This window comes from Falco naumanni, chromosome 16 (assembly GCF_017639655.2).
Source record: "Falco naumanni isolate bFalNau1 chromosome 16, bFalNau1.pat, whole genome shotgun sequence".
In the NCBI taxonomy this organism is placed as follows: Eukaryota; Metazoa; Chordata; class Aves; order Falconiformes; family Falconidae; genus Falco; species Falco naumanni.
In genome coordinates, this window is record NC_054069.1 from 4447730 (window position 1) to 4471071 (window position 23342).

Genomic DNA, 23342 nt, shown 5'->3' on the forward strand with positions numbered 1-23342 from the left:
AGGGGAGCCCCCCAGAATGGATGTTGGAGGAGGGGTGAGGATACGCATGAGTGTTGGATGCTGGAGGGGGTGCAGATGTGGGGGGGTGTGCGATGCTGGAGGTCGGTCGGGTGCTGACGGAGATGTCTGATGCTGGTGGGTGCTGGATGCTGGGGGTGCGTGTGAGGATACCCATGAGTGTTGGATGCTTGGAGGGGGCGCAGGTGGGGGTGGCTGATGCTGGAGGGGAGTTCGGATGCTGGAGGGGCTGTCTGATGCTGGTGGGTGCTGGATGCTGGGGGATGTCGGATACTGGGGAAGGGCGTCTGATGCTGATGGGTACCAGGGTGGCGGGGAGGGGAGCGTCTGATACCCTTTGAGGGGGTGTGGGATGTGTGATACTCCTGGAGGCGGGGGAGCGCGCCTGATGCTGGTGGGCGCCAGGGGGGGCGGGGGGTGCCCGCTGCCGGGTGTCCCGGCTGCGGGGGCGAGGGGAGGCGCCCGTTGCCGGCGGGGGGTCCCGGCTGCGGGGGGCGGTGGGTGCGCGATGCGGGGGGTGCGGGGGGGGCCCCGCAGCCAATGAGCGCGGCGCGGGGCAGGGCTGCCTGCGCGGCCGGCGGCGTGTTGCAGCCGGGCGGCGTGTGCGGGCCGGAGCGGCGGGCACGGCAGCGCTCGTCCCTCGCACCTTGCAACCCCTTCCGACCCCCCTTCCCCCCCTCCCCCCCCTTTTTTTTTCTTCCTCCTTTTTGCCTTTTTTTTCCTTCCTCACCCTGCGGTGCTTTTTTACATTTTTTTTTCCTCCCCCCTTCCTTCCCCCCCCCCCCCTTCCCTCCCCCTTCCTGCGCTTTGCTCTGGGAAACGCTGGATTTTAAACCTCTCCCCGCCAGGCAGTGAGTGGGGAAGGAGGGGAGAGAATCGCAGCCCGCGGTGAAACATGGCCCAGGCGAAAATGCACCACCCCGTCTCTTGGGTGATCTTCGCCGGGATGGCCGCTCTCCTCCTCTCCCAAGGTAGGGCCGGGCGGGGATGCTGCGGGGGATGCTGCGGGGGGGGATGCAGCCGGAGCGTACGGAGGGTGCGCGGCCCCACGGCAGCACCCTGCCGGGGGAGGGGGGGCTGGGATGGGGTGAGGACACCCCCCTCGGAGCGGGGATAGAGCTGGGAGAGGGTCCCCAGCCCGCCGCTAAGTTGCGGGGGGTGCGGATGCGGGTACAGTGCGGCGGCAGCTGCCGGTGCGTGCTCCCTCCCCGCGGTGCACTGGGATGGGGGACACACACTTCTCCCATGGCGCAGCACCCCCCCTCAACTGATTTTATTATATTTTTTTGGGGTGGTGGTGCCGAACGGTTCTGCCATCTCAACTTAGTTGCCGCGGGAGCAGCGCATCCAACAGGCTGGGTGCGGGGGGTGGTGTGTGTGCCTGTGCAGCCCACCCCCCCACCAGCACCCTTTGCTTTGCCTGCAAGGTCGTCCCAAAAACTGGGTGCAGCCCCGGCTCCTGCCCGCTGGGCTGGGGACTTGGGAAGTCCTTGTCCAGCTTGTCCCGGGCGAGCACGGCTGCCTTCCCCCCTGTCCCGGGGGATGGCGCTTCGCGAGGCCCCCCCACCCCGCGCTGTGCGAGGGCGGGGGGGGAAAAGAGCAAAAAAAACAAGGGGGGAGAGGAGGGGGCAGGAGCCAGCCCCATCTGGCTGAGAGCACCGAGCCTGTCAGCTCGCGTTAGTCTCCTCGCAGCCATCTGGAGGGGCTGTGGGAGCGGGGTTCCCTCCGTGGGAGGGGAGGATGGGGCCGCATCCTGCACTGGGGGCGGCGGGGGGGGGCGCATCCTGCGCGGGGCTCCGGCGGGGAAGGGGAGATGCTCCCGCCGGCCGTGCTCAGCGGGTGGTACCCGGGGTTTTGCGGGGCTGGATGTACCCCGCGGGGGATGCATGTACCCGTGGGGGGCTGGGTGCAGCCTCCTTCTGCAGGGGGTCGGGGAGTGGGGGGGAAGGGACCAGCTGGAGCCAGGCCCCTCTGTGCTGCCCCGGTGCCCACCGAGGGTGTGGGCACCCGTATGTCCAAATCAGCCCTGCTGGGTCCCCCATCAGCTGAGGTGCTGTGCAGCAGCCCTCCGGTGGGGTGTGAAACCCCTGGCTACGTGGGGCAGGGGGCTGGTGGGGCAGGGGGAGGTGGGCAGCCACCATCTCTGCTCAAAGTTCTCTCTGCCGGGCAGGCTGGGCCCGCTCTTGCGGAGGGCCACCCCTGTCATATCGACCGGCACGGGCTGCTTAGCATGCACATCACACGCCAAGGCATTTCTCCTCTTCGCCTTCCTCCCTCTTTCCCTCCTCAAGCTCTCTCCTTCTCCCAGGCTTGCTGCTTCCTGCTCCTGCTGCTCGGGATGCTGGCATCCCTGCACCCCCGGCTCCCGAGGGGGGTCCCTGGGGCTGGGACCCCCAACCCCTGTGCTGCTGCCTCTGTGGGGAGCCCAGGTGGGGTGGTGGAAGGTTGGGGCTCCCCAGGAGGGGGGTAAAGCTGCCCTTCCCTCCTTGTTTCTCCTGCTCAGAATTTGTGCTTCATTTATTTTATTTGTTTATTTATTGGATGTCTGCTTTTTGGCTCCTGACTGGGCTTCCTTGCAGTCCTATTCCCTGCCTCTGGTCATCTCTCATGCTTCCTCTCTCTCCTCCCATCAAAGCTTACAGATCAGAAAGTAGTTGGTTTTTTTCTTTTTTTTTTTCTTCTCCCAGACGGCATAGCTGTGGGGAGGATTGCCCTGCCTCCCCAAGCAAAAAATCCCCCGAGCCCCCTGCTTTGCAGGGATCTGGTGTGGGTGCCAGAAGTCACCGAGTCACAGCTGAGGTGGGGGAAAAGCAGGGAGCTTCGTTGTGCCATGGTCTCGGGGGGACTAGGGGCTGAACTGTGGGGTGCTGGGCAAAGCATTGCACAAAAAAGTTTGGGTTTTTTTTGAGCTGGGAGAAGCTGGGTGTGCTGGGTTGTCAGAGAGAAGGAGTTTCCCTGGGAGGTTTTCTTGCGTAATTGTATTTAAATGAGTCATTAATTTTTTTAAAACTACCTAGCAGAAGTGATTTTGCTTTTTAGCAAAAACTTTCTAAGGGAGTTTTGAGAATCTGGGGGGGGGTCGTTCAGTCACAAGGGTGGTATATCCAGCATGCCAAATCCCAGCAGTACGGTGCTGCTGCTTTGTGAACTCTTTGGATAGCCACAGTATTTTTTTTGTTTTCTAACTTTTCTCTTGCGCTTGGTATACCCAAGCAGAGCTGGCTTGTGTTTGAAAATGCAAAAATTATTGTCGTGTAGGAAAACCTTGTTTTGCACAAATCTACTACAAATAGCTCAAGAGATCTGTGCTGCCCTCTGCAGCAGTTTATCAATACTCCAGGTCATTTACCTATTTACAGCCAAGCAAACAATAAGAAAAGTGGTTTGTGAGTATACTTGAGTGTAAAGCGGAGCGTGAAGTGGGATAATTCTGAAGTGCTTGACCATCCACGTTTGTGCAAACAGCCACCGGGCCTCCAAGTTCTGAAGATTCACTCTTGGTTTTTTTTGGAAACGTGCCCCCGTGACAGGAGCTCTTGTGTCGTAGCTGTTTGGAGGGAGCCCTCTGAGCCCCGAAAGGTCCAGCTTGGCTTGGTGCCCGGTGATGCTACCGTTCCCAAGGGAGCTGTTTATTATGGGGTGTTGGTGCTAGAGAGCGAGATGAGGGGGCTTGCTTGGGTGCTGCATCTTCATGGGAATGAGATGCAGGTGTCCATCGCATCACGTGGGAAGGGCAGAGCCAGCCAAGGACCCAGCCATGGCTTGGGGGAAGGAGCTGGGAAGAGGAAGGCTGCAGAGGGCTGGGATAGCCCTGAGCGTTGGGAGATGAGCAGCAATTTGGCAACACAGCTCTCATTGTGTTCGCGGTATCTCTTCTGTAGGATTTTTCTTTAAACAGCAGCAGTGAATATCTACAGTGTTTAAGGACCCAGCAGCGGTGTTTTCGCTTCCTTCTTCCCATATTTTGAAGTAGAGAGGTGGTCGTGTGTGTTCCTGACTCACACCCACCTGGATTTCTTGAGGAAGAGGAGGACTTGTGCAGAAATCCCACCTCGGTGCTTGGGAGTGGAAGAGAGAAGAAAACTCTTCACTCAACCATGCGTAAAAGGATTAACCGGGCTAAAAGGTCATAGAAGATTTAGCTGGGCCTTTAGCATCAGTAAGCCAAGAATTATGGGAATTTGATTTACAAATTAGCATAAAGACCTTATTCTAATAAGCATGCAAACTGAAATAGGTATGTAAAATAATAGCATATGTCAACATCATACACGGAGCGTTCCTCATCCAAAAGAATTATGTGGCTGGGTTGCAGATAACTCCCAACTGGAGACATGGGATGGAAAGGCTGGATCTGGCCAGGAGATGCATCCATGGGGAGGGGGATGGTCGGTCGCTCCCCCTGGGGTAGGGCAGGATTGGGGAGCACTGCATGGGTCGGGGGTGTGCGTCCTGGGAGGGCACTTTCTCGGTGGAGGCGGGAGGGGAGACTTGGCAGTGGAAGGAGGTAATTGTGCTAATGAATGTGTATAAGAAAAATTACGTGTATCGACATCTTTCTGTGAGTACCCGGATTTATTGCTCCCCCGGGAAAATATTAGATGTGGCTTCGTGGTGGTTAATAGTTACCGTGCAGGTCAATAAAATGTGATATTCACCCCAACAGCAGAAAATAGCTATTTAATAGATAATAACAGTAATAATCAATACCTACATGATTAGATAACCCAGTTATATGTAGTATATAAAAGGAGGGGAATGCGCTCTGGTTACTCAATGGCCTGATTTGGAGTGTTGCTGAACATCTGTCATTCTTGTTGATTTTAACTGAAGCTGTAAGCAGGTATCCAGCACCTCTGGAAATCGGGCCACTGCATGGCGTTAATTGGCACTTTTTTTAAGACTCCACAGAGTAAGTGGGAACCCAAGCAGAAAGATGCTTCTGGAAGCAGGTGGTGGTGTGCAAAACAAGTGGGATGGCACCTAAAACAGCTGGGTTGGTGCCTGGGATCTCGGTTTGGTCGGTGGCTTCATTGTGGGTGCCCTGCGTGGTGTTGCACGTGGGGGTTTTTCATGCATTTCATTTCATGCTTCCCTGGGAGCATCCCTCCGCTGATCTGGTGCTGGTGGCAGTGGGCTGACGGAATATAGTGAGGAGTGAACTTGTGGTTGCTCTGTGCTGCGTATGTGGAGAGAACTTATCCAAGCGTTCTCATTTGTAATGAGATACATTCCCCACCACACCATGCTATAAGGTGTGCTGGAGTTGGTCCGTGCTGGAGTTGCAGTAGCTTTAGGAGCCCCGGTGGTGGAGTAGAGAGATGTGTGAGGTCCCATACACACCGCCACATGTTTTAGGATATGCAACTGTTTATTGCCTTTAAAACGCAGGTGTGAAGAAGGTGGCTTCTGCCAGTACGTGGGGCAGACCAATGAAGCAGACCTGGGCTGCATGGCCAAGGAGGTATGGGCCAGTCCCCACATCTGGGGTGGGACCAGCGGGCTGCTCCGGAGGAGGTCAATAGGAGTTTGACAAACAGAAAATTATCAGGTGGTAGTTGTGAGCTTGGAGGAAAAAAAAACCCACAACAAAACCCAAACAAAACTCTGCTAGAACTAAACTTCTGAAGCATGATGGGGACCATCCCTGTTTTACAGGGCTTGGTGGTGCTGGATCCTCTGGAGGCTGCAGCCAGCCAGTTCTGGGATGTCCTAGTACTCAGCAAAAGCTATTTTTTTTTTTTAATCTGTCCAGGCGTTTTGACCACAGTAACCCTGGCTAATGGTTTTTCTGTCTTCCTCTTGTGTCAGCCCTGATCTGAGAATGAGATGAGCGCGTTCAATATTGGAAGTGTCTGCTTCATGTATTTTTCTTGCAGCTTTTGCTTAAAAATATCCATATTGTGATCCCCCCCCCCCCCCATTTTATTTTTCCCTATGGGGAAAAAAATTGATCAGTTGACAGATCTAGGTCAAGCTAGCAAGCAGGGCTTGCTGTTTTTTGTGATAAACCAGGGTGGAGGTGGAGGGGGAGAGCTCACCAGCTTGCTTCCCAGGCAACTCGCAGTCAGACGGCAGAGGTGGGCTCCAGCCTTCCTCCGCAGCCTGCAGAGCACCACGTGGAGAGTATCTTTCTCACCATGGGGATCAGAAAATAAACTCTGTTGCATCTATCTTTCCAAACTTCAATAATAGGAAAGGGCAAAATTTTCTTTGCTTGTTCCCCAGTTGAGAGGATGCCTTACTAGAGCAAAGCTTTAAAGAGGGTAAATATGATATTTTATTTTTTTTTTAAATTTTCCCCCGGGGCTGCTGGTAGTGCTCTTTTTGATGCGCAGTGGCAAATCTCCCATTAGACTCGGTGGGACTCAGACGTGATCACTCAGATGTTCACGGCAAAAGGCTTGCAGCTGCCTTGGAGCCACAACTCGGACTTGGAGTTGAGCTCTTGGTTTCAAATAGGGGCCAAAATGAGCAAGGTGCCAGATCCTAGGATGTGGCAGTGGGAGTCTAAGCCATACTGCTGTCTCCCATCTTCAGCCAGCGTCCTGCACTCCCGCACATGAGTCTTTCTATGCCTTTAGTAGCTTTTTTTTTTTGGGGGGGGGAAATAATTACAAAGGACAGGCTCTTTGTCACTGCACCCCCTGGGGTACCCTGATCCCAGGGGCCTCCAACTCTTTTGTGGGTGCTGGTGCATCCTCCAGGCATCACGCACCCCTTGTTCCCAGCATGTTTGGAGCTGTGGCTACTAGCCTGGAGGAGCTAGCTGCCTCCCTCCTCCTTCCCGAAGCGCGCACCTTGCTCTTCGTTAATAATAAATCAGAGGTGCTGCCTCCGCTGTGCTCTGTTATCTCCCGCCAAGAAGGAAATCATGGATTTTTGATGCGCTTACAGTTAATATGTCCAATGCTGAAAGCTGTTGTAAATTAATTGACCCCTTGACCCCCTTGTCCTGTTGACTGTTCCCACTACAGACAGTGTTCGGCTCTTGGCATCCTCCTCTCCTTGCTTTCCCTTCTTCCGACTCCTCCACCTCCTGCATGCTTTGCTTACTAATCAGGGGGAGCCGAAGCAGACCCTCTGAGCAGGGAGCGGCGGTTCTGAGACTCTTTGTAGCAGCGGGAAGCCAGGATCGGGGGGGACCCAAGGTGCATAAATTACTGGTGGCTGGAGGATTTCCTTTAAAGCACGGGGGGGAGGCGGTGATGGAAGCTGGCACAGCATCCTCCGCCATCCCACGGGGATGGAGCGGTGTAGCAGCTGCCAGGCTCAAAAGTCAGCACTGAGGACCTTCTGGAGGTGGGTGGATCCCAGCACGAGGGTGCTCAGCACCTTGTGTGAGGGCACCTCTAGCCCCCCAGCCAGCTAGGGCTCATGCCAAGTGCTTGCTCTTGGAGCCGCAGGGGGGGTGGCTTGCAGGGGGGGTGGGAGCGGCTGCTTGGCAGGGGTTTGGTGGGAGGGAGCAGAAAAAGATGCTGTGAGCGTGGAGGTCCTGGACTGGGACGTGGGTCCTGCTGCAGTTTGGCCTCGTTGCGTGGTCCCCTTCCTGGCTTGGCCATGCACTCCATGAAGATACCAGCCGGGTTTTTTTTCCCCTTGTCTGGTACGGCTAACCTGGATTTCTCTTGAAAATGGGGCCTTTTGCCCCCTGCCGTGTGGTTGTGGGGTGCCCAGCGCCGTGAAGCTCTAAGCTAGCTTGTGAACCCACAAATGCTCAGCCCGCCTGGCCAGTTTGCATCCTCCTGCAACTTGCAATGGGACACAGCAGCTGCGAAGAAGTAGGAAATGCCACAGGAAATTGTGTAATATTAGAAATGAAGCAGAGTGTGGTTTTTATTTATTCCAAAATGGAATAAAACAGAAAAATCGCAAATTCCCAGTGAAAGCAAAGTATGGGGAAAATAAGGGTTGATTTTTGAAGCATTTTTTTTTTTGTTCTGATTTGGAGCTTGCAGAAGCTTTTTGTACGAAGTTGTGATTTCAAACAAAAAAAAAAGAGATCCAAAGGCTGTATTCCAGCAGTATCAAAAGAGCCTGGAGTCTTCGAGCCCTTGTTAGATATTTTTTTTATTGTTATTACTTCAAAACAGATCCTCTGCTAATGTTTCGATTTTGCCAGAAATGGCATTCTTGGTTTAAAGAACTGTTTTGAAAGCCAAATCTGACCTGCCTCGTTGGAAGCATGACAAGCACTTAAAGCGAAGCAAGGTTCATTAATACTGTAATATTAACTTGCCATTTAAGTGGGTTTTTTTCCCCCCCTCCTCTTGTAGGAGTTATCGAATGAATAGCACTAAGTTCCTGGGCTGGTTTGGTTGTTTTCTAGCTTTTATTCCCTTTCTGCGGGACAGATGGTATTTATAGATCAGAGGGTGCCTGTGTTGGAGGGTTTTTTGTTTTTTTGGTGTGAAGTCAGTCCCCAAAGCCAGCACCGGGGTTTTTGATAGTGGGCCAAGGCACAGGAGCTGGCTGGCAAGAGGTGAATTTGGATTTAGCGTGAGTGACATCTCTCTTAATGAAGCCCTTTCTGGAACAAGGCTGGTGAGGAGCGGGATCCATTAGAGGCTGGGGCAGTGGCGAAGCCAAAACCGCGTTGTCACTGAAGCCAATATTTAAAAAATTGTATTATTTATTGTTTACCTCTTGCGCTGCTTTTCTGCGCATCACTGCTTCCCATTGTACGTTTTGGGCTTCAAAACCTGACATCACATTAGCAGCCGGCTCCAAAGCCCCCAAATAATGCATAAACTATGATTATTCCTTCTGATCCACTTGTGTTTATGTAAATGGCTGGAAAAGCGGTTTTCAGCTTGTTTCAGAAGCTTAAGGGATTCATACCAAGCCTATTATTGAGAAATCAGAAAGTGAAAAAGCAACTTCTGAGACAAGGAATTAGCAACTCAATGGCAGCGTGCGTACCGCTGGCAGTACGGGATCCCACTGTATCACAGACGGGAATTTCCCCGGGATTCAAAAATCAAATCAGTGGCAACAGGTTGTTGGGCTTTGTAGGGAGGGGGGGACTTGAAGGAGGTTTGTGGCTCATCTGGAGGGGTGAGGGTCCGGGGTGGGAGGCTGGAGAGGATGCTGGGGTTCAAATAGTGGTGGTGGTGGTGAGGTTTTTTGGCTGATGATGTGTGTGGAGCGTTGGTGGCTTTGGCAGCCAGCAGCTGCTGGGCTAATAGCCCCGGCTCTGTGTCCCTTGTATGCAGGGGTGCCTGCCGGGAAGGGGGTGGCAGTGCTTGGGGACACCCCGATGTCCCCAGCATGGCCATCCCTGCTTTCTGCAAGGCTTTTCCCTCTGTCCCAGGAGGGATGGAAACAGATCCAAATCCTTCTTGGGGCCTTGGTCCTTTCCAGCCAGCCCCGCAGCATCTCATCCCTCCTCGCCTGCTGCGTATTTATTTTTTTTTTCCCCCGATTCGGTCCCTTTCCCCCTTCCTTATGTTAATTTCCCACCTGAGCACCAAGTACTTTATAAATAGCAAATCTGAAATGAATTTCCTAGCAGCAATCATTATCTCCCTCGACAGCCATTAAACATTCACACAAGCAGAGCAAAATGACAAAGGGGATTGATTTTTACAGTATGTTGGGGGGAGGTAGGAGAAAGGAAATATGTTGACGAGGCTTTTTTTTCCCCACCACTCTCCCCTCCCTCCTAGATATTCTATCTTGAGGAATTTAAAATCACCCAGCGCCTCCTTCTTGAGATCAGGTTGGAAGGGGGTGGGAGAGAGCAAAGTTGGAATCAATAAAAATATATTTTTTTTTTTAAAAAAAGCCTTATTCCCTCCTTCTACAGCCCCTGCGAGCCTTGCTCCGATCTGTTGGCTGCGTGTGACTGGTAAACATGAAGTTAGTTATGCGGCCCCGGCTGTTGAGATGAATATGTCAGAGTTAATGCCCCTGAAGATGGAGGGGTGGGCTGGAGGGGGTGGGGGGGGCCAATCTCTGCAGCCTTCTCAGCAGAATAAATGTGTTGATGCAATAGTTGGGAGCCAGCGAGCTGCTGCCGTATGAGGCACTGTAGCTGAAAATTTAACTTTGATTTCAATTTTCATATTTGTCAGCAATAATTAGATTCAAGAAATGTTTTTGCTGCTGTTCTAAAATACTAATAAGTAGGAGCCTTTGTAGTATGGCTAATGGAGTCTTTTTTTTTTTCCTAGTGGGCTAGAAAAATTCCATTAAAGGGAAAAGTCATACTATATTACCGTGCTTCAACATGCATTGACTTTGCTGCCACGGGAATATCTGTGCTGAGAGACAGTGGTCCTGGCTTTGGGGATGATGGCCGGGAATGGGGCTGTGACCTGGTGGGGCTTCCTGGGGAGGGATGGGGGGGACCCTCAAGCCTGGCTGGGTGGGGGGTGATGCTCTTTGGGGCGCCTGGAGGCTTTCAAAGTGCTCGTGGGGTGATGTCACGGTGCTGGTCTGGCTCTACTTCAGCCTGCTCGCTTTGGCTCTTGGCTTTTTGGTGTTGCAAGTTTCTGTGGGGGTTTAAAGCCTTCGAGAAATCGGGGTCTCCTCCTGTGGGCTCTGTCAAAGGCAGAAAGGCCCTTTTCATCCTTCTCGCCCTGCTGCGTGGATTTCCTTGGTGGCACGTGCCAGGTTTTATCCCACAGCAATGCGGGAGAGGAAAGTGGTATTAAATTTGCTGGCGATATGCACAGCAAATGGGGGAAGCTCTAAGTTGTGTCATTCTCAAGTTACTTCAGCCTATTAAGCAAACAAAAGCACTTGTGGAGTGAGAAATGGAAATGGCCAACATGGCCCGATTAATCCTGGATGTACAGTTCCATTAATAAGCCAGCTTTTAATAGGTGGCTCTTTCTAGGAGCTGCTGGGGCTAAGAATTGATGTATTCACTGTAATTGTATTGCAACTAATAGGATATGAAGAAAATTGTATGGGGAACCTGTTCCTTCACCACCATTTTCCAGTCAGTTGAAATGATGCTTCCCCCTGGAAGAGCCAGGCGGGGAAACGGTACTGAAATCTAAATGGAAACGGGGATGTTTTTAATTTCAGTGGAGGGGGGGTTGATTTGTGCTTTTGCTTCCCCATAAAGCTGGCAGAAGCTGAAGGAGCAGCTGGCCAAAATCCTGGAGGAAACGGGGATCCCAATCCCAATGGAAGTGCCCCGTGGCTGGGTAGCGGGGCTGCTCTCGGGGCTGGGCGGTGGGATGCGGCTGCTGGTGCAGGGCTGTGCCCGGTCTGGGAGCTGCGGGGGGGTCTGGGTGCCCAGGCTTGGGGCTCTGCCCCTCCAGCATGTCACCCGGAGCCTTTTCTTCTCTTCCTTGGCAGCAAGAGGGGCCTTCCCCCTGCGCAGGCGGTGCGGTTGGCTGTGAGAGACCATGAATGAGGCTGAGGTCCTGGCTCCGTTCATCCCCTGTATTTATTCAGACCCGCAATCCCAGGGCTCCAACAGTTTGCTGATCCTCTTTGCCACGAACTCTTGTTTTCACAGCCCTGCAAAAACTCTCCTCCTGCCTCGTGGAGCAAATGCACTTGTGCAGCTCTGTGTTCAGAGAGGGATTTGGGCTTTTACTGGTGAGCATCTCTCCAAGGGCTCTTGCAAGAGCAGCGCAGCTGCCAGCGGCACAGTGATGCCCATTGCTACAAATCCCAGGCAGGCTGGGCGGGTCGGCACATCCGAGGTAATGCACAGCAGTGCCCTGGGATGCAGCTCTACATAATCTCAATGCAATCGTGGAATAATGCACATTAAAGCAAAGAAAGCATTAACTGGAAGAGCAGACTGATTCGAAATCCAGACGGCCCCTGATTATTGCAACCATCGCTTTGCTAAAGGGCTGGGGGATTTGAAGAAGTTTTGCAGCCCCTTTCTGTCTGTTCATCACCGCTGGCCACTGCTTCGGGGTTGTTTGTTTTTCACTCCTCCTCCCTATTTGTATGCATGCGCTGACCCTTCTTTGGTAGCAGGCTAGAGAGTAAATAGAAAGGGGAGGGAAAAAAAAAAGGCAAAAAAAAAAGCGCCAAGGCATAGTTCAGCTTAAATCCCAGAGGAAACAGATGTGATTGCCTTACAGAAATGGCTCCAATAAGGCCAGAAAGGAATATTGCTTTTATAGCTTTTGGGATATAAAGCATTTAGAAAATGTGATTGACTGGCAAGGCCTAATTTATCATTTGCCCATTTCTCTCACTCTCCATCCTCTTATCCACCCAAACACAGAAGCATGTTCAGACGGACTCATTTCCACATTTTTTTTTTGCTTTCTCTCCTGCATGTAACACATGCAAACCGCTGTTTTCTTGCGTGCTGAGATGTGTGTGTGTGCACATGCAGGCACGTGTTCTCCTGTGCTCCTGGCTCCTTGTCTCTCTGCCTGTGTCATGGATTTATCATCATTCTGCTAAGCACTCAAACTCCTGTGGCTATTTATAATTAATGCTCAGAAACCTGCCAATCCATTTAATGACACTAGGAGGTCACGGCCTCCCTTATAGCTTCCCATTAATCATCATTAGAACAGTTCTGGGTTTTTTACATTCTTTTTAAATGTTAATTCACCTTTATAATGCTCCTTTCAGCTCTGACTGTAAAGGGAGACTCTGTAGTGACTCCAGACTGTCTTGCAAGTGTGTGCAGGTGAAAGGCGCAGTGGGACAATTGCACTTGATAAAGTCTCTTGGATGTCTCCCGCTGGAATGAATTACACTCACAAACTCTGCGAGATGGGATTTCTTCACTGCCCTCTGCTGCCAGCTCCTCGCAGTGATGTTGGCACTGCGCCTTCCCTCCTGGCTCCATCCCTCGGGTACCACTGAGCCCCTCGCGATCGCTCCGTACCTGCGGAGACCCGAGCACGGCAGGGAACTGTGCAGGGAGCAGAGCTTGACAGGGCCGTGTGTGCTCTGCCAGGTTGTGCTCCGGCATGTCTTTGCTGGGAAAGCTTGCTTTGGCAGAAGGTGGGCACGTGCACAGCTTGGGGTTGTGCGGTTGGAGTTGTCGTGGCCCCTCAGCCTCTTGGTTTGGGTGGAGTGTCAAACTTGTCCCTCGTGAAGGTTAACAAAAATGATGGTTCACAAACAGCAGGGCTGCTGGCAGTGCTGAGTCCGCCTCCTCTTTCCCCTTGCCACCCTGGAAATGGGAAGCCCCGAGTTCTCTCCCTGTGTCCCAAAGCACCCGCTGTCATTGTCACAGCCCCAGACTCTCCGGGAGCCCATGCGGCGGCAGAGCAAAGGGGCTTAGCGGAGATGTCAGGCGGCAGCTTGGAGGAAGGAAAGCTCCGGGTGCAATCTGGTAGCTTTTGGCAAGCAACAGCTCCTCTTAAATAGCCCTCTCTTGGCTCGCTGTAGAAGCGATTGTCCCTGCTCTGAAGTCAATCTGTGCTTGCCACTAACAGGAACGGGTCCAAAGTGGTGTGTGCCTGATCCGGATTCTGCTTTTGATCCTTTTGGGAGCAGTCCCCGGTGTGGTGGTGCATGACTTCGTGGAAGCTTGCTGCAAGGCATGGCACCGTGTGAGCTGCTGCTCTGATGGAGCTCCTGGAAGCTTTTCATAGCCCTAGGTAATAAACCTGCAGAGCATCCCGTGACTCCTGCTTTGGAGCATCCCGTGATTCCTGCTTGGGAGCCACACGATGCTCAGCAGGGTGGGGTGAGGCAGCGCCGATACCCAGCCCTTTCAGCGGGAAGCACGTGCAGCCCTGTTGGGTTCAGGGTGGGCGAAGTTTCCTACTGGTCTCTCTTCTTGGGTGAAACGGGATTGCTCCTGTTGCTTTGGGAACTTCTGGTCTTGGTGAGAGCCAAGCCCAGCCCCATTTCTCTGAGTAAATATGCCAGCAGCATTTGGCTTAATGAACTGTGGCTTTTAATAAATGGCTCTTATCTTGCTGAAGTGCTGCTAAATTGTCAGGATTTAAAATTAGCCTAATAGATTTGCGGGCGATGTTTTATTCACTGGTTGGTTGGAAAGAGACAGAGAAGAGGGGGAGAGATGGCTCCACCCAATTCTCCCTGAATTATACAAGAGTTATTTATTTGTTTGGGCCGAAGGGGAAATGTTCTGGATTAATGTGCGATGCCTCAGCACCTGACTTAATGAGAATTTAGAGACCTATCCCAAACTGATAGTCTCTAATTAATCACTCCATGGCCCCTCTGCTTTGCTGTCCCTGGAATATATTGTTCAAAGTGGTGGTTGGGCTGTGGTACCTACTGCTGGCTTGTCAGGAGAGGGGGACGGGGATGGACTAGGGAGGTTTTTGAGTGCTGCGGTGGCTTACAGGACTGCTTCTTGCAGCTTTGCTCCATGTCCTTGTTGAAGTAGAGTCTGTGTATCTCTGTACCACGTGCATACCTGTGCAGCTTGCGTTCTTGAGGGTAAAGTTGAACTGATCCTTGCTCTGCTTCTGGTAACGTCCTGTGAACTTGCACGAGTGACTTCGTGCCTTTATTTCTTTTGGCAACACTGAGCCAGTTATGATCCTGTTGACAGTTTGGAGACATATGGAGAACCAAGGCAGAGCAGTGTTTTATAATAGAGTAGTATGGGATCTGGTTGGGATGAAAGATGCCAGGGAAATGTCAATCATTATCATTACCCTAACAAACTGCTGTACCTGCAGAGATGATAATATTTAGCAATTATATAGCACCTAACAAGCTCAAACAGCACAGACGGTAGCTAATTAAATCTCCCAAAGCTTCCTCTGGGTGGGTGCTCTCCTCCGAGAGTGGACCAGCTTCTGCCCAGAGTGTTTTGTGCGAAGCTAAGCGCACTCCTTCCCCGTTTCACAGGTAGGGACGGGTAGCGGTCCTGCGGAAAATCCTCAGTGAGGGTGAGCCCGAGCTGGGGAGCAGGCTGTCAGCCAGGGCGGTGGGCAGTCTTGGCACTGCGTTGTGCTGTTTGTTGGCTCAGTTTGCAAGAGCAGTGTGTGGCCTTGACTCTGCGACCTGGGTGGCCAAAGGTGCTGGGATGATGGATGCATCGGTGTGCTGGTTGCTTGACCTTCTTGAAATCAGGGAGAGTTTGGGTGCTGGCAAACGAGGACCCCACCAGCATCCCTCAGTGAAACAGAGGTGGTGGTACAGGTGGTTTTGCAGGGTTGGATGGTCAGTGGTGTGGTTTTTCCCTTGTCCTTCTGGCTTGCTGGGCTGCTGCTGTTTCCCCCTTGATGCGTCATTCCCCTGCCCATCCTGCATCCCTCCTGACTGAGCTCCAAAGCTTTCTGGAAGGTGATACTTCTTGACCAACGTCCCACGTTTGGTTGGGGCCTCCAAGATCACAGCGATTGGAAGCAAGACTTTCAACTTTTCCTCGTTTGTGTTTTTCTAACCTTGCCCTTTCTGGAAAGCAGCAGGTGAAAAGCTACGTGGCCGCTTGGATCCAGCAGAGATCGGTGACCCTTGCCCGGCAGCGCGCTGCTCCAGCCTGGTGAGGCAGCGGTTTCCCTGTGACTTTGTGAAGGTCAGCGGTCGTGTCTGAAGTGGGGCTGGTAGTAGTAATGCATGATGCACAGTGTCAGCCATAAAGGAAATATTGTATATAAAAGATAAGTTTTTTTTTTTCCTTTCTTGTGGCAAAGGAACAAGGCGCCGGGTTCATTTAGCATTCATAAAGTCTTGCTTTGGAAACGCCTTTAAGTACTGCTGAGGGAGACTTGAAGGAGCGTGTTTGAGAGTCAAATGCACATCTCCTTGGGCTCTCCTTTCATCTGCTTTAAAAAACACAATCTTTTTTTTTTTAATCTTTTTTTTTCCCCTCTGTAAAAATACTAATCTTCTCCAACAGCAGCAGACACCCAGGGTGCAGGCGCTCAGCAATTAGTTCAGTGAACAGAATATGCGAGGAGCAGAGGGAAGGGGAGACTCGGCCAAGTACTGGGAGGATGGTGAAACGCAGCCTGCTAATTAGGAGGAAGCACAGCACGGGGCGGGGGGGTGGACGGCGCCTGGTTAATTCAGGTGTAAAGCCGCTAAGTCGCCATGTGTGTCTTCTGCACGGGTGGCAACGCGCTGGTTGGGATGCAGAAGTCGTTCTCAGGGATGCTGGGTTGTATTTTGGTGGAGAGAAGCACCTGGCAGGGAGCATGGGTCACGGTTTGGACCTGACACCAAGTGGTGGAAGAGCCCAGGGAGGATGAGGTGAGGGTCAAGCATGCGGTTTGGCTAGATCTACAGCCTAGCCAGCATATTCCCCGCTCCCAGCTGGCCGCAAGTCTCTGTTGGGAGAAGCACGTGGAGGTTTTGGCTTGAGTTCTCCCTGGACTCTTGGCCAACGCTGAGAGAGAAGCGCCTGTCCTCCAGAGGCTGGGCTTTCCCAGCAGAAAGTCATCGTGTTGGACCTCATGTCAGCGTGGAAATTCAACGGGTGATTCCTGTTACCATCGCAGGAGGTGAGACAAAAGCAAATAGAGAGAAGAAAGCAACGAGTGTTGTCATCATCCAGCCTTCTTCAGGTTGTGAAGAGCTGGCTTCGTGAGAAGTGTCGGATGGGCAGAAGTTCAGATCAGCCCCTTCTCTTGGCTGAAACTTTTCTCGTCCTTGAAATCTCTCTCCTTCACTCTTCACTTGAGGGAAGGGAATTTATTGCAATGAAATATGTTGTCTTGTGACTTTTTATGAAAACAGCACATGTCATTGCCCCTGTTTCCTGGAGCCAAAGGATGTGGCTGGATTTCAAAAAAGAAAGACTGGATGATTTCATTATTGCTAACAACTGTTCCCACCAAGATAAGGACAGTCTAATCACATTCCCTGTGCAGAAGTGCCAAGGGAACCAAAAGGGAGCGCTTCCGTTTGATTTTTTCCATGTTGTCTTCTGTGTTTTGGTCGTCTTTGGTACCGTGCAGTGCCAGAAGCAGGCTGTGAGGCTAAATGGACTTGGGGGGGAGTCAAGGCAGCAAGAACCAGCGTTACGGTTATCAGGGCACTGGTGTCCCAGGTTGGAAATGCTCTGCCAGCGGCAGCCTTCGTCCAGCCTGATGTGTGGATTTATTGATTTATTTCACTGACTGCCTGTGGTCAGGGCTTGAGCTCCGCTGTCCCGAACTCCTTGAGCGAAGTCTGAACTGGTGGTGGAGGCTGAGCATGCAGCAGAGGGGGAGTTTTTTCAGCGCCTTTTTTTTTTTTTTTTTGATTTGCAAGTCCCCCAGAAGCCAAGTGCTGCCCCCCTTATAAAGCAAATTAGATCTTACTGCCAACAGGTTTGCTTTTCTTAATTACGTTTTGCAGACTCCCGATGCAGATACCCCCGAGAGCTGATCCGTAGCTGAAAATTACCTCCGCAGCGAGCACGCTGCATCCTGCACTGCCGAGAGGTGATGCTGACCGTAGCTCAGCCCAGGCAGAGTCGATTTGGCTGGTAACTGCCTGCCCCAGAGAAGGTGGAGGCTGGGGAAGAGCCAAGCCAAGGCGGGGAGGGGGGCAAATTTCAGCTGTGCCCTCCAACACTGCTCTTCTGCCTGCGCAGAGTCGAGCTGCCACGTGTCCCTGCTGAAAAGCTTCGTGTTGCAGGGGGGGAAGTCTCTAGGCTTTGATTTGCCTTGTAGCAAGAGATAACATTATCGTCTCGTCCTTTAATGATTTGAGGACGGAATATTTTTCACATCGATTTATCTATCTCAGTAGCCCTGATTCTGTTCTTGTGCTGCTAGCGGGTGGGTATTGTAAAAATCTGTGCAAGTGAAAGGGGATGAAGTAACTCGGTCTTCTTCATCACCCGCTCCTTGTTTGCATGCCCTTGGCACTTAGGAGTGTTGGAAAGGCGCTAATTGATCGATTCCATTAGCTCAGTCAGAGAGGAGTTGTCTTTTGGCGAGCAAAGTGGGGTGCTTTCTTCTGGAGCAGAGGGTCACCGCTTCAGGTCCCAGCAGCGACCACCCAAAGAGAAAAGATGACTTATAATTACATTCGTAATTGAAAGTGATTAATGGTAGCAGAAGAACTTCGAGCGATTTCTTGTAATTAAATACTAATTTTAATTCCTTTGCAGTGCTGAGCACCATATTTGCTTTACTGGTGATATTTATGGCTGCGCCTTAGCACAGTTTAGTATCTTAAAAATACATGCTAAGTGATTAACATTTTTTGTAACTGGGTAAACAAGTAAATATCAATTAATTTGTTTACTTTGTGTCTGTAATTAGCAATTATTATCTTGTATTTTTGAGGATCTTTATTCTGGAGGATTTGTGGCTTGGAGTGGAAGCAGAGGAACTCTTGATTGCTCCCAGGCCAGGAGAGTTGTGGTCTCTGCTCCAGGCTGTTCTAGTGGCAAAAAAAAAATATTAAAATAATGAAAAGATAAAAAAAAGAGCCAGGAGAAGGAGGCGGGGATCACATCTGCAATGGTTTAGGCTCGGAGGACTTCATGGCCAAGCTTTGAGCCTGCTGGCAGCGAAGCCTCTTGTGAGGGCTGGGAGCAAGAGGAAGGGAGTTGACTGCACGCAGCAGATGCTCGCTGGCTGTTGCTTGGTCTTGAAGAACAGAAGCGTCACGACATCAGCTGCTTCTGCCAGGTTTTTGCTGTCTGTAAGTGATACCTTTCAAACTCAGCTGCTGCTTGCGATGCTGCCTGTCAAGGGCTGCTTGGGGCTGTCCTCCCTCTGCCCTCGTTCCAGCTGCCAACATCATTTCCTCCTCACCGCTCGTTGGAGAACGCTCGTCTCCTGATGATGCTGTAGCCTTGGCTGGATCTTTGGGGAGATGTCTGCAGGATTTAGTATTTCATCCTTAATACTTTCACTGTATTGACGTGATTTTGAATTTTGAGGTGTCAAATGGGGCGTGCCAGCGTGGTTTGGGGTTTGGCTGTGGGCAGGGAGCTGATGGGTGCTGTTTTGGATGGTTGTACCTGGGTACAAGCGTGGTGGGAGCATGGATCCGGGCAGGATTCCCATCCTGGGGAGCGTGGGACATGTTGGGAGACCTGCCAGCACCCAGGGACAGCCACAGTGATCTGCTGTAAGTGAAAATATCGGGAGCCCTGGGTTTGTGCATTGCCCGTACCAGCTGTATGGCTCTTTTTCAAGCACCGTAGGGTGAGTGTCGTCTGCCTAGGTGTGCTCGTGTCCTTTCTGCACCTTGACAAAGTTGGTTTTGGATGTGCCAGGCTGGGAATCTGTTTCCCGAAAACTTGGTCCCGCTCACATAGCGACATACTGGGCCAGAAAGCACTTGATGGAAATCATGTCTCTTCCTCACCAGTTCCTTGATTCCTTGCTAATGCTTTTCATTCCCTCTTGCTGCTTGAGAGAGCTGATCGTCTGATTAAATTAAGACAGACACAAAAGCAGCTGGCCTGCCAAAGCTTAGGATTTTATTAAAAATAATATTGTTTACAGAGTTCTCTCCTTTTATGGTGCATATAAAACAGCGTGTTCCACCCGAGCAGCCGGCAGGCTCGTTGCAATTTACCCGGGAAGAGATGGAAAGACATTAAACCTTGTCTTGAAGGGGAGTAGGGAGGGCATGGAGGAGAGGGAGGTTGGGGATAAGAGACAGAGCGTAGCTGCGACAGCAAATGAGAGGGAAGGAAATGCAAGGAAAAAAAGCGGAGAAAAGGAAGGATGGTTCCCTGTTCCCTACCTCCCCTTCTCCCCTCGCATACCTGTGCTGAAATGAAGCATTCAAAAAGGAGAGAGATCATGGAAGAGAGGAGATAAACTAGGCCAAAGAGCTTCAGCTGGGGACCCAGCCTCCACCTGAGCGGGGAGGAGAGCTGCTTACCCTCCGTGCAATATTCAGGAGCCCTTTCCCGGGCTGTCCGTGTGGGTGGAAAGGCTCCTCTGCTCTGCTCTCTGCTCGTTTGAGGTCTGGCAGATGCTTTTGTGAGCCCTCAGGTAGCAGGGAAGGCCAGGGCTGGGGGTGCTGGCTGTCCACCCAAGTGCCCCAGCCTACCAAGACCTCACCAAAAAGCTTTCCTGGTTTATAAGTCGCTTATTTGTAGTTTATTTGCACTTCAGGGGTTTGCTGGAGCAAAGGGAGAGGTGCGTGGGGTACGGCATGGCACGATGGGTCGTGGCATGAAGGGGTGGCGGTAAAGCAAGGAGAGACGAAGAGGTTTTTCCAAGGTTGGGGAAGCAGCTTGAGATAGCACCTAAACTGGAACCAGGGCCCCCACCTCCAACACCACCCCTGTGCTGGCTCCGATGGGTTGTGTGGCTTTGGGAGGCGCGGGGGAGCCTTGTTCATGCCCTGCTGCAGGAGCGCCCTGGCTCTGCTTTGCTTTCTCCTTTCTGTGCCTTCTGTCTGTTTGTTTGTTTGATTTGGTTCCAAATAATTAATTGTAAAAACCCATGGCTAATGGTTTGAATGAAGGATGGATGGGTACTTTAATTAACTCGTGAAAGGATTATACACTTATGTTTTCAGTCTCCCTGACCCCAGTCGAAGTAACAAGGCTTGAACATCCCTGTGTTTGGAGGGAGCTGAGTGAACGTGAAATTGTGCTGGGGGGGGGGAGGGAGCCGCTGCTGGTCCCCTGGGCTGTGCTGGCGGAGCCGCTCGGACAGTGCTGGGCAGATGCATCTGGGACCCTGATTGTAGTTAGTACCGGGGGGTCACTCCTCTCCCCCCACAACTTCTTCATGGATGGGGTCTCGGGTCCCCTGGGGACTGTGGGAGAAGCTCTTCCCACCCCGTTGCCTTGGGCCCCTGAGCCCCAGTGTGCCCATCGTGATGTGTGCCCATCGTGATGCGTGCCCTCTGATGGCTGGTTGCCTGCTGGGTTTGACGTTTTAAAGGGGTTTGGTGTGGGTGAGGGAGGTGTCTCAGGAGCTGTACAGAGGCTTTAGAGGTAATACATGTCAAATTTGGGTTGAACATGAGCCATCTGCCCTTTCTTTATAAGATGGTTCTCATACAAGCTTCCAAGGTGTAGCGTGAGAAGAGATGCTGCCTGCTTTCCAGCTAACCCAGACTAAATTTAGCCATTGAATCTGGTTGGGAATAAGCACAGCAATGCCATTCTCGGGGAACTGAAACTGCTGAGCTCCCCTGTGTGGGAGGATTTCTGCAGAGCCCGGAGGTGAGGGCATCGCTAGGTGGAAGAGAGGTCTCAGCAGAGGTGGCCCTGGGTCACTCCTTGCTAGCCTGTAGGCACGCTGAAGCTTGATGGGTGTCAAAACCTGTATTGATCCCTCAGTCTGAAGATGGCAAAAGGTCCAGGGCTATAACAACAGGTATTCCAGCCTTTGCAGCTCAACACGTTGCTGTCTCGTTAGTTATTTGTGTCTCAAGGATCTCCCAGTAAGGTGCTGAGAAAAACCTTTGAAAGAAAGTGCTGAGCTCCCACCATCCTCCCAGCCTTTCCGTGTGCCATCCCTCCCCCAAACTAACTCCTCCTGATGACTTCTCAGCTTTTGAGGACAGTGCTTGAAGCGGAAGGGGTGTCCTGCACAAATTTAATGAGCAATTAATATAGAGGCCCGATTCCAGCAGGATTGGTGAAGGAGCAAGACTTTTGCAGCTCCTCTGCAGCGTGGTCTGGGAAACTGGGACCTGGCTGGGTCAAGGAATTTTCAGAATGAGTCAAAAGTCCTTGGAATATCTATGGGGAGGGATGGGCCCATAGCTTGCATCATGCTACTGAGTCACTGGACAATTTCCCATCCTTCCCATTGCAAAACAGTCCAGGTGGGAAGCTTCAGCATTGCTGCTTGAAACGAGGCTGATTGGGCTTGTTCTCTCATGGAAAATGCATGAGGAAAAAAAAATATGAATTTCCATGCTTTATTTTGAATCAAAAGTCATTTTTACTCTAAATAAGGCTTTTTTTGGCCTTCTTTCAGTAGTGGTACCTGCCCCTGGAATCCTCCTCACTTATCAGTCCCCCAGCAAGCCGCTCTTGTTTGATTACTAATCTGCCTTATTAGGTTTTAAAATGCGCTTTAATATTTTAGTTTTAGTGACTTTTTTTTTGGAGGCCAAATTCCAGCTTCTGAAGTGCATACCTCTCTCTTACTTCAATGGCAGCCTTTCACGTTTATCCCAAGGCATAACATGGTCCTCATGCCGTTTGAAATTAGATGCACCGATTAGAGCATCTCTCAGCCGCCGCTGCTGCTCTGCACCTCAAAGGATGGCGCAGGGAAGAGGCTGGAAGTTGGAGCTGGGAGTATTTATGTGCTCAGCGTGTTGTGTCTTGAGACTTTGTGTTTGTTGTAGCTCTCTCCAAGTGACCTGGAAATAGATGCCTGCTTGTAGGTCGTGAAACGCCGTGGTGGCGGTGGTGTTGATGTGTTTAGTAGGAGGTCTGTGATGTGCATGGGTCATGCCCATGAGGATACGTGTGATTAAACCAGGGAGGAGAGAGGAACACGCAGGGTCAATTGGAGTTTTTGCTTTTGCTCTTGTAGTTTTTTTGGTTTTCTTTTAGCAAGAATGATGAAATGCTGAGCGAGTCACTACAAATTATTGCACCTGATACTCCAGGTTGAGAGCGCTTTCTGGCTCAACTATTTAGTATTTCCAGCTCCTGCTGAAGCCAGCAGCCCCCTAAAACCTGCCGTGCGTGCTCAGAGGTGCTCAACACCCATTGCAACAGGGTGCAAACCTTGAGGAGCGCTGTCTGACAGTCAGAAATGTGTGCCTGGAGTGCTGTCTGAAGCCTAGTTAGGCGGCTGCTCCGATTGTAATCGCTCCTTGGAGAAACCTCCTTTTGTTAAACAAGAGTGAAGCGTTTTGTTAAGGGAATTCATTTGGATGTTTTGAGTTTTTTATTTTATTCGTTCCACCTCAGCGTGGTTTTGGGGATATCATATGTACCGTAGGGAGGGAGCGTGATGGAGAGGATGCATGCTGCAGGTGTGGGTTTGAGCTGATGACGATGGGACCTGGAGGTGGAGGATCCGCATGGTGCTTGGCAGAGGAGCAAGGACAAATTCTGGCAATGGTGTGATTTTTTTTTTTTTTTTCTCTTTAGAAATACTTTTCATTCTCTGAATGCTTTCTCACTGGGGGTGGGGTGGTGAAACTTCCATTATGTCAGCAATTCAGAGAGGGAAAGTGAGGTCCCCAGGGGGGAGGAGGACGTGTTTCACAGAGCTGGCTGGCTTCAGGAGCCACCAAACCCGTTCAGCTTGGGTGATGGGGTCTTGTTTAGGAGGTAGGGCTGTGCTCAGAGGTCTGACCTGGTGTCTCACTCACCTGGGGGCAAATAGCGTGATCTAAGTCTGCTTGGAGACGGGTACTTCCCCACCACGATAACCTTTCAACCTTCAATTCTTTGCGAAGCCTGTTAAAAGTCCATCTGCACTCCGAGGTGCAGCCTTGAAATGAAGGGGGTTAGAACACTGGTGTTGGAGGGATATGGAAATCTGTTGGATTCCTTTATGGAACTCGAG

At 51.6% G+C, this 23342-nt stretch overlaps 1 protein-coding gene across 1 annotated transcript in view; it reads left to right on the forward strand.

Moving 5' to 3' along the window:
• Positions 1-602: 602 nt before the first annotated feature.
• LOC121098339 (protein CEPU-1) overlaps positions 603-23342 on the forward strand; it is a 352520-nt gene continuing 329780 nt past the window's right edge. Inside the window, exon 1 of the mRNA XM_040616216.1 lies at positions 603-989. Coding sequence (XP_040472150.1) covers positions 914-989 — 76 coding nt within the window. The 5' untranslated portion in view covers positions 603-913. The remainder of the gene's footprint in view (positions 990-23342) is intronic.